The sequence below is a fragment of the Solanum lycopersicum genome, chromosome 1 (genome assembly GCF_036512215.1).
Source record: "Solanum lycopersicum chromosome 1, SLM_r2.1".
NCBI lineage: Eukaryota > Viridiplantae > Streptophyta > Magnoliopsida > Solanales > Solanaceae > Solanum > Solanum lycopersicum.
The window spans coordinates 88,099,994-88,118,836 of record NC_090800.1 but is presented as its reverse complement, the minus strand read 5'-3'; the positions used below and the strand labels follow the sequence as shown (position 1 = coordinate 88,118,836).

At 29.3% G+C, this 18,843-nt stretch overlaps 2 protein-coding genes across 3 annotated transcripts; one reads left to right on the top strand and one right to left on the bottom strand.

Annotated features, from left to right (window-relative positions):
- Nucleotides 1–11,194: 11,194 nt before the first annotated feature.
- On the bottom strand, nucleotides 11,195–12,121 carry LOC138347288 (uncharacterized). Its single transcript, XM_069295207.1, has 2 exons — nucleotides 11,771–12,121; nucleotides 11,195–11,635 (listed from the first exon to the last, which is right to left on the bottom strand). The coding sequence occupies exons 1-2, from the start codon at nucleotides 12,119–12,121 to the stop codon at nucleotides 11,195–11,197; spliced, it is 792 nt and encodes a 263-aa protein (XP_069151308.1).
- Nucleotides 12,122–14,820: 2,699 nt separating this feature from the next.
- On the top strand, nucleotides 14,821–18,397 carry LOC101266871 (large ribosomal subunit protein uL3y). Of its 2 annotated transcripts, none has more exons than XM_010316185.4 (5): nucleotides 14,821–15,008; nucleotides 16,298–16,400; nucleotides 16,804–16,914; nucleotides 17,186–17,490; nucleotides 17,576–18,397. In XM_010316185.4, the coding sequence occupies exons 2-5, from the start codon at nucleotides 16,316–16,318 to the stop codon at nucleotides 18,242–18,244; spliced, it is 1,170 nt and encodes a 389-aa protein (XP_010314487.1). In that variant the 5' UTR covers nucleotides 14,821–15,008; nucleotides 16,298–16,315; the 3' UTR covers nucleotides 18,245–18,397. The 2 variants fall into 2 exon arrangements, with proteins under 2 accessions (XP_010314487.1, XP_004230449.1); XM_004230401.5 differs by having other exon boundaries at nucleotides 14,897–15,008; nucleotides 16,307–16,400.
- Nucleotides 18,398–18,843: the final 446 nt, after the last annotated feature.

The following is an 18,843-nucleotide window of genomic DNA, read 5'->3' as shown; positions in this document are numbered from 1 at the left end:
CAAAGAGTTGATGATAAATATATGAATGTCATTTTCAAGTGGTAAGCTACGAATTTCTTTTCTGATTTTGTGAATCTTCAATACTTTGTCTAAGGGTCCCAAATTACTACATATATCGATCCTTACACACACACACATATATATATATGCCACTTTTAACTATTCCTATAAAAGTTAAATCAAGTGATTAACAAATTGATTGTGCTCATCAAAATTGCTGATTTTTTTCTTTCATCATGCTTTCGTTGAGGTTATAGCATAAGACAAAAGAAAGGATTGTTCGGGCGGTGAAAATTCTCTAAATTTCGATCTTAAGATTGTATGAGTTTATATACTACTAGAAAATAAGGAATTAGCTATGATTAAAAATTTATAGCTAAACAACAAAATTCTTATATCTGTTTCATTTAGGAATAAATAATAATAAAATGTAAATTGTTATCATGTATACATACATAAGTAAGTTAGAGTGTGTTTGGTACGAAGAAAAACATTTTCTGGAAAATGTTTTCCAATTTTCTCATGTTTGGTTGGGACAAAAGTTTTGGAAAATATTTTCCAAATCAACTCATTTTCATCAAAATTAAAGAAAATGACTTCCCTTCAAAAATTAAGGAAAACATTTTTCAAAGCTCTCCTCCAATTTCAAATTACATTTTTTTTTTGGGAAAAACATCAATTTTAAAAAAAGTATTTTCAATTTCAAAATTTTATTTTTTTCACCCGATCTCTGACCACCGTCCCCCACCCAACACCACCCCTCCCCAAAAAATTAATTTTGCTTTTTAATAATATTTTCAACTCCAAAATTTTATTTTTAAGTTTCTACCTCTCCACCCCCCGAGCCAGCCCCCTCACCCCCACTCTCGTCCCCCAAAAAAATAATTTTGTTTTTTAAAAATACTATCAATTTCAAAATTTTATTTTTTCACTCCTACCCCCTCCCTCTGCCTCCCCCCCCCCCACCCACTACCCACCTATCACCACCACCAAAAAAGAATTGTTTTTTAAAAATATTTTCAATTTCATAAATTATTTTGTATTCTAATAAAAATAAAATATATTCCTCAAAAATATTTTTCATTTATAAATCAAACACTAAAAATCATTTCCGGAAAATATTTTCTACTCACCAACCAAACATGAGAAAATAAATCCAAAATCTACTTGTTTTTCAGGAAAACATTTTCTAAGAAAATATTTTTCTTCATACCAAACACACCCTATACTATAAAAATAAATTCATCTAGAAGAGTACAAGGAAAAAGGAATTGGTTAAACATCATCAATGTGTGAGAGATTGTCATGTATGTATATGGAAAACAAAAAGTTGTTGCTATTTAAATATGTGAAGTAAACATATATACTTCACATATTTAATTTCTACTTTAAAATTATATTGCAAAACATAACTCCAGGCTTGAAACAGTAAGCTACTCTCAACATGGAAATATATGTGTACACATTATAATTAACTATATATAATAAGCTGCTTAATATGGAAATATTCATTTTAGTTGAACTTCATTATATATGGGAAAAGTTTAACGAGGATATTTAAAATATAAGGTCATTAAAACGCGATGACGTTCATGAAGGCGACTAATTTCACATTGAACTCAAAGGATAAAATTAACGATCATCTTATAAAATGAGTTATGAATCAATTGTTGAGATACCATATGAATTAAATCTCAAAAATAATCTATACGAACACGATCATTATTATCTAATTTTCTATTTGAAGTGATGGACAAGCGTGCAAACCTTAAAGTCAGAAGCTTAGACTACATTTATGTGAACTTCATTATCATTATGATAATATAACTAGGCCCCAAGTTAACCACCGCCTCACATGTATACCATTCTTAATTATGACTAAATTTTGCAGAATATCTTTCATTTTTCTATAAAGATTATAACTTAATTTTATGGTATTATCGAATTGATTCGATATTATTAGTTAGTTAAGGTATACATAATTGTCAAAAGAGATGCTATATTTTTATCTTCATATGAAATTCAAAGATTTTTATTTGAAGGACTTAATTGAACTACTTTATTGAAAAATTATATTTAATTGTAATCAACTACGTACACGCGTGCGTTGCACACAAAACTTAAATATGCATGAAAAAAACAAGATTATTACTGTCTTAAAAGGACCACATTATTGGTAATTTTATATATGGCTACAAGACAAAGATTCATGTCTTTGATGAAAATCTCTTTAAGATTCTTGTCGTTATGTAAGCACTATCTCAATTTGCTACCCAGAATCGTATCACATAAACCTCTGCAAAATCTTTGTCCTATACAATTCCAATATTAATTCCATTTATCTTTACTTTATCCTCACAAACACATTTAATCCCACGATAAAATAATTATATTTTCTAGTTAAATATACATATTATTTTATATCAGAAATGTATGTTTTACGTATATCATATAATAATATGCATAAAAAATATATATTTACTAGTTATAATATTAATAAAAGGTACTTATATTACCTCCAAATTATTAAGACATGTGAAGAAATTAAAGAGTATAATTAGTAATAATCATTACTCGATGCAATAACATAAACATCAAGCCGCCAAGTGTCTATTTCATAGTACAATAATTAATTTAATGTTTGCTTCTAATTAATGACTCGAGATTCTGCTGTTTTGCTTTTCGAAACAACTTTAAATATTTTTTAGGAAAATAAAATAAGACTTTGTACTTATTCTTTATGTCCATTATAAATGTTCCATTTCAAGAACATTGTTTATTTCTTCACGTCATAAATAAAGAGAGAATATATTCTACTAGTAGGAAAAAAAAGTCATGAATATTGGCGATATTCTCACAAGTCACGTTATTACAATAATAATAATATACCTAGCTATCCTAGTTATTTTACAAATGAAATTTAAAAAGAATACGTTATTTTCAATAGTCATTAAATTCGAAAATATGAAAATAAAAGTATTATTATATTTTTTTAAAAAAATAACGATAACAAACGCAAATAAAATATAATAAATTGATGAGAATATATATTGTCCCCATTTGACATTATGGAAATTGACTTTGGTTTTTGTAGGGTTCATTAGACTCTGTCATTGGTGGAATTCCAACTCATGTTCAATTGTTTTTGTCTACTCTTTGTCTTTTACAAGTATCATTGCCACTCATATCCCCCATTCTCCACTTACCTCACACCCTCAATTTTTTTATATATCTTAAAAAAAATAATTTTGTCCCAAATTATATTGTACTATTGTTTTTACATAAAGATGATTGGGTTATTAATTTCTCACTCTAATTTTTATTTTTTATGGATTAAAAGAAATAGAATTCATAATAGCAATATTGTGCAGAATGAACATGTCTTATTTTCTGTACATCAATCAACTATATAATATGATAATTTGATTGAAAATCTTTTTATCGTCTTTAAAAAAGGGAAAAAATTATACAAGTATAAAGGGAATAGGAATATTGACTTTAAAACATTTTTTCATTCACAAAGCAAGGAATATATTCACTATTTCTTTAAATTGTTCAATTTTTTTTCTTTTTTCATCAAAGTTATAAGCAATACACCATAAAGGGGAAAAGAAGAAAATAAATATAGGGGAGGGGGTGGTTCTTTGAAAGTTTTATCAAGTGGAGAGAATAATATCAACAATTAAAGTACTCTTTTGTAATATTTCTTGGCTATTATTGCAAAGTGGATGACTCAAATTTATTTAGTCAATGCCACTTGTTTATCCTAAAATTTTTAATTTGCCATATGGTTTAAGATGCTAATTGCACATGCTTTATAATTATCTTAAATTACTTCTCCACTCATTCAAATAGGCATCTCTATGAAATAATAATCATAGCACGAGTATCTGGGTCTTCTATTGAGTAAAGAATGTAAATAATTATTAAGGAAGGTTTTTTCTTTTTAAATGTCATTATTTTAGCATCTACTTGGATCACTTGTCAATATTTAAAGGAATATTATATATAATAGCAAACTAATAATTTAAAATAAGTGGAGTAACTAGGGTTTGATTTAATTTTGCTTCATAGCAAACGTTTGCAAAAAATTATCAGACGCCTCTCTCCCAAATATCTCGCTCGCCACTCTCCTCCAATCTGTCGCTCGCTTCCTCACTGTTTTTACAAACACAAGTCTATAAAATTGTTTCTAATTGTATAAACAGAGAAAATTGTATAAATACATATATTTTTGTTCCCCTCTCTCCCCTCTTCCATATCTTGTTCGTCACTCTCCCAAATCTCGCTCGCCACCCTCGCCTTTCTCACATATACAAACGGAATCGAAATGTATAAATTGCGTTTATGTTTGTTTAAAGTGTGAGAAAATTGTATATACAAATGCAAGTACATATATTTTCGTTTTATTCACTTATAATTATACAAAAAAAAAATTTCCCTGCCCAGTTTCTTTTGCCTTTCTCTCTTTCTCATTTTATACAATTTTCAAATTGTATCTAATTTCTCTCTTTCTCGTTTTCTACAATTCGATTCAATTATATATTCATTGTCAAGTCTCTTTTGTCTTTCTCTCTTTCTCATTTTATACAAATTCAAATTGTATATAATCGTTCTATACACTTATAATAATTCAATTCGTTTTATACACTTCGTTTTTATACAGTTCTCTACCCAAGTGTCTTTCTCTTTCTTGTTTTATACACTTCGTTTTATACAATTTGCTTCAATTGTATATGTATAGCGAATTATACAGTTTCTATGTTTGCCATGGAGCGCAATTATGCAAACATTGCTATAGCATACCAATATGAATTTTTTATTTGCTATATGTGAAAGTTACCCTATTTTAAATATCTAATAAAATGTCAAAGTTTTAGCTTGTTATTCTCTTGTCAATATTTTCAATAATTGATAAAATGTCAAAGTTTTAGTTTGTTATTCTTTTTATTTATGTATTTTTTATTTGTTTGATTTGAACGAATACAATTATTTAATAACAAAAATGAGAAAATAATGGGAGCAAATATTTTTTTAAAAAGGAACATATCACTTAAATATCTTATAAATTACAATTTTAAAAATAATTGGTTGTGTTCATTTCAATACGTACAATATGTACATTTGTATTTCTTATGATTTTCATGTCTGGATTTGTATAATGACATTGTATTTTTTTATTAGTTTGTATTCATTCCAATAGATATACCGAATGAATTTTTAGTTAGTTATTTAAGAATTGTGTTTGTATCTATATACTTACGTAAGAACTTGTGTTCATTCAAAAAGGATACAACATTGGTTTGTGTATTTTTCAAATAACATATATTCTTTCTTTAAATTCCAACAAAATTTGTATTCCATCATAAAAACGTATGAATTTGAAATCATAGTAACAATTAAAATTTGATTTTAAAAAAAAATTGTATTTCATGACAAAAATATATTTTTTATATGTTATATATTTCAAAAAATATATATTATATTCATTTTCTAATTTATAAAGTATCTACTAAATAGTATTATAGATTATTTTTGTATTCCAAGCATCCAACATATAAAAGAAAATCAAACAATTCAATACTTATGAATGATTTATCTAAATATTGACATTAAAAAAAATACTTTTTGAATGATTTATTCAAATATTGACATTCAAAAAAGGCGCTTCAATTCTTTGAATCTAATTCAATACTTTTGAACAATTTATCCTAATATTGACACTTAAAAAATGACACTTCTTCACCTAATACTTCTTCCATTCAACATTCACATCCAACATACAAACATATGAAATACTTTTATATCTCAATACTTTGACAAAAATATGAATATCTTTTAAATAATTTCTAAGATTTCTTAAGAAATGGAGAATTTTAATTTTTAAAATGACAATTTAAGTTACTTGGGGATATGAAATAATAAAAGAAATCTTGATAAAGAGAGAAATAGAAATGATGTAATTTGGGTTAAAAAATTTGGAGAGCGAAAAGTGGATAATGAAGTCTTTTATTTTTTGTTTTTACCCATGAAAGAGTTAGAAAGTGTGCCCAGTGTGAGAAATAAAACAAATGTAAATGAATTATATTAAAATACACTTTATTTGCTAAAATATTGATTTGACATTTTTAATTATTATTTAAAAGTGTAGATATTTTTAATAATTATGTTACGCGATGATATTCTTTATGAGTTTGTATTATGTAAAATAGCCAATAAATGTATAAGTTTTTTATGAGTGTATATATATAATTGATGTATTAGTTTTTTATATTGCATTACATCTTGATAAATAAATGTGGTCTGTAAAATTTCCTTGTCAACTAGTCCATCTACCTATATCATTGATTTACTTTGTCAATTTTAAAATATTAATGTCACTCGTATAATATTTTATCTGTAGCGAAAATTAAGTAGTTGGTAAGAGCAAGATAATACTAAAAGTAAGACAAAAACAATTTTTGAAAACATTAAAATGTATTTGTAGATACGTTTAGCGGCGGGAGATAATCAAAATTATTATGAAGTTATTTTTAAATTTTAAATAAAATATGAATCATGAAAAAAAATAAAAATTAATTAAGAGAATTCATTTAAACATTTTTCTTAAATTAATAAAAGCTTAAGACAAGCTAACTTGATCATGTTACGATTTGATGCTAATTGTTACTGTTTTACAAAAATATATATAAATTAGTAAAAATACTAAAGACGAGAAAACTTCATTCTGTTAATTATGATGCTAATTGTTTATGTTTTCTTAATAGAATTAAATACGCAAAGACTAAAAAAAAGGGGGGAGACTAAAAATAGCGTTGAATTAAATTTTTTTAAAAAAACTTAGAATTATAGAAGAAAATTTATCAAGGAAAAAATTAATACAGATAATCATTTCAAATATACTTATTACTTAACCATTCATCCTCCATTATAATGATTCTAAAAATTTACTTAACTTTTTTCCTACACTTTAATTATAAGAAAATATTATTTATCGTTAATAATTATAAATATTCATATTATTTGTGAACAATTTTTTTATATTTACTTTATTCAGAAAAAATTCAAGAGTTTAATTATAAGTTTTTAGTAGATATATAAGTTTTTTTTTAATCTTAACATAAAACCTTTTATCATTCATCTATAATTGTTCATTTATTACTTATTTTATTATGCATTTTAACAATAATATATTATATTTATGTTAACTCTATATCACTAAAAATTATTTTACCGAACTAAAATCATGTATCACCCATTTTCTTTCAAAGAATCAATATACAGAGAACTTTATATCTTAATATATAAATATTGAATTACTTTTTTAAGTCTTCAAATTATAGGTAGCTTATTTATTACGAATAATTTTTCATATTTCAAAGTCTGTTTTTGAATTTATTACTATTTTAATTCTTTTGATATTTTTAAAAAAAATTAAAAGACTAAAAATCTCACTTTAATTTTTTAACAAAACATCAAAGTTAACCATATTTAATTTTGAGAACTCATTCAAATGGATAATGAAGTCATAAATTTTTAATTATATATTATAACTAACATAACATAATAGGTACTATTCAACCAAAAAAAAGTAGAGATATTTGACCATACAAGTATTTATTTTTTGAAAAAATTAATTTATGTATTGAGTTGAAATTACAAAGCTAAATGATAAAATTTATTAACTAATCTATTTGAATTTAAAAATTAAATAAAAATGAAAACTTTAAGACCGCGCATAGCGCGGTTAAGTTTACTAGTAATAAGATAAATCCTGATAAAGAGAGAAATAGAAATGATGTAATTTGGGTTAAAAAATTTGGAGAGCGAAAAGTGGATAATGAAGTCTTTTATTTTTTGTTTTTACCCGTGAAAGAGTTAGAAAGTGTGCCCAGTGTGAGAAATAAAACGAATGTAAATGAATTATATTAAAATACACTTTTTTTGCTAAAATATTGATTTGACATTTTTAATTATTATTTAAAAGTGTAGATATTTTTAATAATTATATTACGCGATGATATTCTTTAGGAGTTTGTATTATGTAAAATAGCCAATAAATGTATAAGTTATTTACGAGTGTGTATATATAATTGATGTATTAGTTTTTTATATTGCATTATATTTTGATAAATAAATGTGGTCTGTAAAATTTCCTTGTCAACTAGTCCATCTACCTATATCATTGATTTACTTTGCCAATTTTTAAATATTAATGTCACTCGTATAAGATTTAATCTGTAGCAAAAATTAAATATTTGGTAATAAATTGAACATCTGAATGTGTTGAGTTTCTCCATGTTTCGAGCCCTTCTTTGCTTGAAACTGTTTGAAACATAATCATAGAAAATAAAATATAATTTAAGGGGACAATTTTATACAAAAAAAATAAATAAATAAAACATACGACTTTACAATAACTCCATAAATATTTTGTTAATGCTTTAGCGAGCTGTTCGTATTTTGTTAAGTGATTTGGACAACACTGGGCTCATGTAGATCATGGTCTACGGGCCATTCACGTGATTTTTTGGGATAAAAAATGGGCTTATTTGGGCTTTTCCTAAATAAATATAGAAAAAATTACTTAAATACACTACTTTAATTATCTTAATAACCATTTATCCCAACTTATTTTAAAAATTTCAAAAATCCCTTATTCCTCCAATTTAAAAAAATATAAATGATACATCATGATTTTCCACCTTTTTTTCACCCAATTGGCAAGTTTAACTTTACCAAAAACTAAATCCTATTTTTAAGCTACCCACTTCCCCATTAACATCCCCAATTAAAATTTACCATATTAATTTTTATTCCTTTTCCTTTTTAATTCCCTACATTGTAGGTGTATAATTGTCTACTTTTAATTCCCTTATTCCACACGTTTACATTTGCAGGTTTATTTTGAATTCCAGTTCAAATTTCATCCATATCTATTTGATATTCTAGGACTCTCTTTCCATCTACCAAATTTTCTCCTTCAGTCTATTTCTTGCAGGAAAATTTTGAATTCCCTTCAAATTTTCATCCATATTTATTTGTTATTTTGTAGGACTATCTTTACATCTAAATAGATTTTCTCATTCATTCAATTCATCGTGTTAGTATACAAATATCATGGAAGAGTGTGGTAACTCCAAACGTGTGTATGATTCTGATGATGAGCTGTGGGCTGAGAATAGATCTAAGCGATTGCATGACCCATTGTTGATGAAGAACAACAATGATGAGCCAAAGAAGAAGACTGAAGAAATCAAGAAAAAAAGGCAAAGAAAAGTTACATCAACAGTGTCAAGACCCACACTTCCTAAAGTATGTGTTTAAAATTGATAATTTTGTTTTTTTGTTTATAATACCCTAAGTGTAAACTGTTGTATGCGTTTGTAAACTGTAATTAACAATGAAGATTGATACATTCAAATTAAAGTACAACCAACATGTTTCTGTACATTTTATAGTGTGTATCAGATTCATAATTTTTGTCAATAATTTTGAATTGTGTATCACTGAAAGCACACTGTCTGTAAAATTTTAAGATTCTTCAGTAAAATTTCGATTAGTAAAAGCATTATGTTGTTTTCAGTTTTAGGGTCTATAATATGGTAATAATTTTGTGGGTTGTTATTAGTAAAATAAAACTATGTGGTACAGTTGTGTGATGTATCAGATACACCATGTCTATTTACAATGTTGAGAAGTTCAGTTTATAAGATGTATCATATACATATTATGATTCCTATGTCTTATAATTTTAACTTTAATGTATCATATACATTCAATTAAAATTGAATATGATGGTTGTTATAGATTATAATAGGTGCTAGTTATAGAATGTATCATATACATCCTAAAACATTATGTGCTAGTTATAGAATGTATCATATACATCCTAAAAGCATTTTACAAATTTGTATTTCTTGTTTTATTGTAGGGACTGCGGGTTATACGTAGCTACATTTGCAGAGTTTTTGAGTGACCAACTTGTTATACCACCTGATACTGATGGACATCTTGCAAATTACCTACGCAATAGATATGCTGCATTGTTATGGAGATACGGCAGTGACAAGGTCAATGGTGGATACATAAGTGACAATGACGATCCACCAAAGCCTAAGAGTCAATTCACAACACCAACTGAAGATGACATTGTTAATATAGATTAGTAATTAGCTGGGACAGGATGAACAAGTTTATGTGTTGTTTTGTGTTGAAGACAATTATCTTTTGTGTTTTTCTAAAATATTATTGGTATTACAATATTTTATTAGTTATGAATGTTATATTTTTTCAAGTTATTGTTTTAGAAACAGTTGTTGCTTTACAAATTTTTTAGTGTTTCATTTTAAGTAATTTTGACAGCTAATTTACAAAATGAAGTATATTACACTTAAGTTCTAATGTGTATGATACATTATTACGTTTTTTTCACTTTATACAAATGATGTATATGATACATAAGTATAATATACACTTGAAAAAATATTGCAGTTATATATTTAACAACTTGAATTATATGAATGTATATGATACATCATATACATAAACAAACTTAACCCTGATTACTATTACAGTGAAACGCACCACTAGAATGTACTATATCAAAATTACAGTTCATAAGGCTGTACACACTAAACATGTCGTACACATTTGAACAAGTCAAGTTTTGGGACACTAGAATAACTCATGATTTGCCGAATAAACGAAAAATATAACATATTTTTCACTAAAATGAATGTATCTGATACATTACTTGTTACAAATAAGCTCAGCTTGAATTACTGTAAAACTGAAACCCAAACACTGTTGAATATAATATATCAAATTTATAACTCATAAGTATGTATACACGAATCATATAGTAAACAATTGAACAAATCAATATTTTGTACACTTGAATATCTCAAAATACAATATACACGGAACACATAACATCTTTTCAATAATATTCATGTATATGATACATCACATACACAAACAAACTCCTATATCATTACTGTTACATTGGAAACGCACCACTGTTGAATCTATTTATTTATAAAATTTGGAGTTTAAATTTGGCACATAATTAAACTGCAAAGCCATATATTTGAACATCAAATTAAGTTGTGTAACCAATACACTTTATTTAGTCAAAATTATAAAGAAAAAAATAGATAGAAGTACCATAAAACACTAATGTCTTATTCTTTCAATCCTCTTTCGGGAAGAAAGTACATGTTCTCCTGTTATGTCCTTCTTGTCCACACTGCCCACAACAATTATTGTTCACTGTTATTTTCTCATCCGCATTTTTCTTTCTTCGCTTTCTTGGTCGTCCAGCCAACCTTCTGTACCTAGGTGGCCGGACAATTTCATCTAAAACATGTTCTGGAATGTTCCAATCCTCCTTATCTGGCATTGGAACCATTACAACCTCGTACGTTTTTTCTAATGCATACGGCTTGTAGTAATCAGAGCAATATGGCTGCAAATTGGTAACATTCTTGTGCTTCAAAACTGCAATTGTGTGTGCGCAAGGTATCTCATCATGTTGAAACCTTCCACATGTGCAAGTTTTCCTCTCAATGCATACAATGTATCTTTTTCCGGCTTCATGAACTGTGAAAATATATTCCGATGATGGAACAACCTACAAATTTAAGAAGTTAGTGATACATTACGTAATATTCAATTTATATATCATTTTTAAAAAAAAAACAATTAACATTGAAAATTACTTTGTATCTTATAGATAAAACAGAAGGTCAATGAAATTGATAAATACCTTCATCTTTGAACTTTTAGATGCGTTTACAATCAATATCTCCTCAAATCTTCGGCCCAATGTGTCCTTTGTATATGACGCTATTTCTCTATTTTTATAGTTCCAACTACCAAATAAAAGTCTAGCTTCCTCCAAGAAGTCTATTATAGTTAACTTACGTGCATCGACAAGGCATCCATTGATACACTCAGCGATGTTCGAAGTCATCATTCTACCTCTGTTTATGGTTGAATGAACTCTTGACCACTTCTCATAACCAGCTTCTTCAAGGTAATCCTTCACCCTATGATCAACCTTCACAACCTTAGCCATTAATTTATCAAAATCTTCCTTTCTGTATGCTTTTGCCATTGAGTAAAATATATCATTTAGTGTTTTTTTACTCCTTTTGAAGCTTGAACATACATTCTTCCACAGATGCCATATGCACAATGAGGTACGTTTGGGTATACAATGCTTACACTCTTTATGATACTTTCATTTCTATCCGATACAATACACATGTTTTCACGCTCACCAAATGCATTTTTGAAATTTTCGAAGAACCATGTCCACGAACAGTCATTTTCAGTGTCTACAACACCATATGCCAATGGCAATATGCATCCTAATTACAAAGAAAAGCAATGCTATAAATATAACAACAAGATATACACTGTTTTTGAATTATGTATCAGATACAATATAAAGAAATATAAACAGAGAAAAACAAACAGATCATTGAGTAAGCATTGAAATACCTTTTCTTATCCGATCTTTTCACTCGAAAATTGAAGTTGTTCTTTATTTTATATTTAGCCATTACAGCAACGAGTGTATCTTTGTCCTTATACAACAACCCAGTCTTCACTTCAGTACTATTGGAATCAGTTATGTAATTCGTAGCATTTAATTCTGGAATATAATCAATGTCACAAATTCTAGACTCGACCAGAGCAAGAGCTTCAGTATCTCTTTCGGTACCTTCCACACATACGACTTCACCTGATGAACAATCAAAATTACGTATATCCCCAACAATTTTATCAGTTGTATCAATACAAAGCGGATACATGCCAATTCCAGTTGCATTCTTTTTCACTTCGAAATAAAGTTTCACACCCATGTCATTTTTGATTTTCAACGGACATGAGCTTCCCTCGACAATGTATCGTATTTCAATATCCTTTGTAACATTGTCGATCTCAAGCTCTGCTAAAATCAACGTTTTCAGATTCACAAACGAAATAGAATGGCCAACAACAATTCCATCAACTTTGTAACCTTCATAATTAATATCGCTTACCCAAATTCCAGAATGCCGCAGCAGAATTGAGATATTCATCTTCAAAACCTTTTTTTTTGAATTCTTAGTATGCAGATCAACCTTTACAAGAATATTTTTGAATTATGAAGCTAATCTGATTTAAAATTTGAATTTACTAATCAGTTACACAATCTGATGACCATTAATTACGTGATTTCAGTTAACAATAACAGGAATCACGTTAATTAATCCTAATTAATCGCAGCAGCCTTTTTTAATTATGATGTATCAGTTAATATGTATCCCGTGCCAGAGTGATGTATCCCTTGCCAGAGTGATGTATCCCTACTAATCCGTTACACAATCTGATGACCATTAATTACGTGATTTCAGTTAAGAATAACAGAAATCACGTTAATTAACCCTAATTAATCGCAGCAGCCTTTAACTTTGATGTATCAGTTCTTATGTATCCCGTGCCAGAGTGATGTATCCCGCTTCTTTGCTTTTTAAGGGATTTTTTGTAATTTCAATTCTTAAAGGGATAAATGGTTATTTTGTATTTATAATATGTGGTTCCTATAATTTATACATAAATATATAGGCCCTAATTTTCAGACCACCAACTCAATAACTGGGCCTGGCCCAATGTTTTATGAAAGTCGTCTTGTAAAATGGCCAGATCAATGCACCTTCTATTGAGGAACTACTCCTAAGCTAGCTCTACTTGAGAAATGAATAACTTAATCCTTTGCTTGCTACTATTTATGCTGAGCAAGAGCTTGGGCTATGTCAAGTCAAGCCGTTGCGCTCTAGCAGTTACTCTTCAGAGATATGGAACTCCAAGCCGATGGGCTATGTCAAGTTAAGCCGTTGCGCTCTAGCAGTTACTCTTCAGAGACATGGAACTCCAAGCCGATCAACAGGCCCTCCAAAAATTCATTCATAGCTAAAGATTTTCTTTACTCATATGGAATCATTGTTATTATGATTTTTTGAACGAATCTAAAGAAATAAATTCAAGTTAATCGTATTGACAATATTATTTTTTTTTCCCAGAAAAAACAAATAGCAATAAAAACTATACAAAATGACTTTACCTCTTTAAGAGTTCTCTCTTGGTGTTTTTCCACTTTATTTTCTTTATTTATACTTTTATAGCAACATATGCTGTATGTAATTTATATACACGATATATACAATGATATATACTAACATACAAGACATGTGATATATATATACACATTTCCTGCTCTAATGATAGAGGTTGTCAATGTCATTTCACAAACCAAATATATAGGACGTATTATATTCTATTAAAAGTAAAAATATGTCGACTCAAACATATTTTGGTTACGTATATACTAAAATGATGTCAAATTTAAGAATACCACATACAATCTCAATATGAGTTCACCATCTTCAAAGCCAATGGTCTCCTTCAAATTATGAGATCTATTTCTTTTTATCTAATGTATATATTATGTGTTAGTTTGATAAATTTATAATTTAAAAACCCCATTAATCATATATCAGAAATAGGTTTTCAAAACAACAAGATTGCATCAGTGTGATTTTAATTCTTGCAACACTAGTATACCAAAAATATCATAGTTTGAAAATATCTTTTCACATTTTAAATGTTACAATTCTTTAATTTGTGGTTATATTTTTCAATACTAAACTATTAAGTTTTATTCAAATGCCAAAATTTGTACTAGTATTTCAACTTAAAATAGGTTTTAAAAATCAAATGCAAAAAATTTGTACTAGTATTTAAATAAAAATATTTCACAAAATTAATGGGAACAAATTTTAAGCCCATTCAGCCACTCTCCATCATTTAGCGGCATACAACGGGGGTATATATGTCAAAAGACAGCAACTGGAAACCCTAATTCTATCCGCCCGTTACTATATAAAGTGTCATAGGGTTACAGTTCCCAGAAAGCTACCATTTGTATCCGGCGCCGATTCCGTCAGTTCTCTGAGGTAATATCGTTCAATTTCCGATCGGTTAATTTTGCAAAATATTCTCAATTATGTTTCCTTCTTAGCAAATTGATGAACTTCTGATTCTAGTCATCACATATAGAGTAGTAATGTGATTAGATACAGCTGATTAACAAATTTTGACAACTGTTCGGCATGTAATGTTTTATAACTGAAATTTGTTCATCTTGATCTAGATCTCATCCGTGTAGCTTTGATTTTTCATACTTTTTCAAGCACTTATTGGTAAACGTTTAGCATGTTTGTCTTTGTTGAATCCGGAATGGAATAGTTCTGACTGCTTTGGAATTGATTTAAATGTTCGTATAATCCTATAGCTGTAGTGCGGTTTTGAGGTTTGATTGATTGCTACACGTTTTCCAAATTTAAGTAATGTTTATCTCAAGGAGTTCTCGTTTTAATCTGATTGATGTAATATCGATTGCACTGAACTTTGAGTGATTTAGTTCTTATAAATCATTTTTTTCTCTTTAAATTATTTTTTTTCCGTGCTTTTCATGCTATATTACAAGTAAGAATGTTGGATTTGCACTAAATTATTAGGAGTGGTAGAAATGTATTCCCTATAACAACTTGAAAAGTAATCAAGGCTGGAGTCTCAGAAGGGCTCTTTCACCAGGACACCATTAATTTGGGTTTTTGGAATGAAAGACAGTTGAGTCCTGAGAATTGGCATGTTCTACTTGCCATAGGCCTTTGGTCAGGGAGCTTTTCTATTCATCTTCTAGAATTGGTGTTTGATCTGCATATCTTACTTGACTAGAGCAACACGATATATTTTTTTTCTCAATTTGTATATGTTATTTGGTCTAATATTTATGCTATTTTTTGAAACAAATTACTTCTATGTACTCTGTGCACTTTTTAAATAACCCTTGAAATATTTATACTTCTCTTTGTACTTCACTTGGTTTGATATTTAATTTACATTTTTTTAATTTTTTGTATTTCTACTTCAGTTCTTTTCTATGTTGCATTTTCTTTTTGTTGGTTTGATTGATATTCTATTTTTGTGTTAATTAGTTTATTATCGGTAGTGATTTTAAAGATGTTTGTAGATTTGTGTTTATTTTATTGAATTAGATTACAGACAGCCTGTCTATTGGTTTTCCGTATGGTAAATATCTCACTTCTTGTGGATATTTTGATTTTATTGAAACCACTTGCAATACTTTCTTCCATTTTCTTAGCTACAAGTTTGTACTCCCATATGTTGTCTCGTTTACTCTCCTTGAAGGTTGAGGCCACTTAGCCTTTTATTTTTTTAGCTATTACAGGTAGGAAAAATGTCGCATCGTAAGTTTGAGCACCCAAGACATGGTTCTTTGGGATTTCTTCCAAGGAAAAGAGCTGCGCGACACAGAGGAAAAGGTTTCAATTCAAATCCTTTTCTATTTTTGTTAGTATTGCATTATTGCTGTTGATAGCAGGTGTTACTTATTTTGGAGTTCAAATACGGTAGTGTGTTTTCCCACTTGATATTTGTCTTGAAGTTTTTGAGTTTTTTGAAGTGAAACTACTAACACCATTGAAATTCAACTTTTTTATTTATTTAACAATGGACCGCAACTTCAAAGCCTACCTACTATGTAATGGACAGAAATCTAAGAATGTGCTGTCTTTGGATTTATTCCACAACTTTAGTCTCTCTTGTTTTAGGGGTGACAGACATTTTTGAACCAACCAGTCTATTATCACCTTGAAGTTGGGTGTGGATGTAATGTTTAAAATATCTTGGTGAATCTAATCTTTTGATCTATTTTTGTTTATGCAGTGAAGGCTTTCCCCAAAGATGATCCAACGAAACCTTGCAGGTTGACAGCTTTCCTTGGATATAAAGCTGGCATGACCCATATTGTCAGAGAAGTTGAAAAACCAGGGTCAAGTAAGTATTGCTTACTACTTAGAAGATTCTGCTGTCAAATGCCAGTGCTGGCATTAGGGTTAAGAAAATTATGTGTCGTTAAAGATCTAGGTTTATACATGTTAGATGTTTCTTCACGCTACAAATCTTAAAGTTATATTGTGAATGTCTTGATAAGTAACTATGTTCGTATGTTGGGCTACTTGGAAAATGCCCATATTGAGCTTTGTTAACTGTTTCCTAGTAAGCAAATACAACATAGTTCTGTCATTTATGAGTTGCATTTGTGCAGAGCTCCATAAGAAAGAGACTTGTGAAGCTGTTACCATAATTGAGACACCTCCAATGATTGTTGTTGGTGTTGTCGGTTATGTGAAAACACCACGTGGACTTCGTTGCCTGAGCACTGTCTGGGCTCAGCATCTTAGTGAAGAAATCAAAAGGAGGTTCTACAAGAACTGGTGCATGTCCAAAAAGAAGGCCTTTGCCAAGTACTCAAAGAAGTATGAAACTGATGAAGGTAAGAAGGATATTAATGCACAGTTGGAGAAGATGAAGAAGTATTGTTCTGTGATCCGCGTTCTTGCCCATACTCAGGTATTTGCTCTTTTTGAATGTCATTATGTTTACCTTATTGTTCTCTTTAGAGAGATTAAGGATCCCTATAATTTTTTCTTTGCAGATTAGGAAAATGAAAGGTCTCAAGCAAAAGAAGGCACATCTTATGGAGATTCAGGTTAATGGTGGGGATGCTGCCCAGAAGGTTGATTATGCCTATGGCTTTTTTGAGAAACAGATTCCCGTTGATGCAATTTTCCAAAAGGATGAGATGATTGATATCATTGGTGTGACTAAAGGTAAGGGGTATGAGGGTGTTGTTACTCGTTGGGGCGTGACCCGGCTCCCACGTAAGACTCATCGTGGTCTTAGAAAGGTGGCTTGTATTGGTGCTTGGCATCCAGCTAGGGTGTCATTTACTGTTGCTAGGGCTGGGCAGAATGGTTATCACCATCGTACTGAGATGAACAAGAAAGTCTACAGGCTGGGCAAGGCTGGACAGGAGTCTCATTCTGCCATTACTGAGTTTGACAGGACTGAGAAGGAAATCACTCCAATCGGTGGATTCCCTCACTATGGTGTTGTGAAAGAGGACTTCCTGTTGATTAAGGGCTGCTGTGTTGGACCAAAGAAGCGTGTTGTGACTTTGAGGCAGTCGTTGTTGAACCAGACATCTAGGGTTGCAATGGAGGAGATCAAGCTCAAGTTCATTGACACATCATCCAAGTTTGGCCATGGACGCTTCCAGACTACACAGGAGAAGGCAAAATTCTATGGACGCATTAAAGCTTGAGAATTTGTCAAGATCATATCGGCTTTTTTTTTTGTCAGGAGATGAACTTCATTTATAAGTTGCTATGTCGTTTCTTATTTATTCTCAATACTGTGACAATTTTGTCAGATTAAAGTTGATGCTTGTTATTTCAATAAGCATTTTTTGGACGCACATCTTTTTTATGTCCCGTATCCTCCCCTTTTCATACTTGATATATGTTTTACTAGAGTCAGAAATGATATCTTTATCTTCACAGGGTAGAGCTTAGCATTTCCCGTGGGCATGATTGTGAATTATTTCCCTGAGTTCTCGTTATAAGAATGATTCTATGTTAATCCGTTTGGCTCCTCTTCTGTACCTAAATTGGTGTTGGTAAGCAATTACACTATTCTCTTTTGTGGATTCTAAGCTATTCGTGACATACAATGAACGATTTATAATCTGTCTTTTGACCAACATGTTTAATGATTTTCATATTTAAAGATACATGTAATCATATACCATTAAATTTGCTGATGTGTTGATGCTTAGTTTTTGTTCATAGAAAAATGGGATCATAGATAAAAGCTCAGGATAATACCATTAAATTTGCTGATGTGTTGATGCTTAGTTTTTGT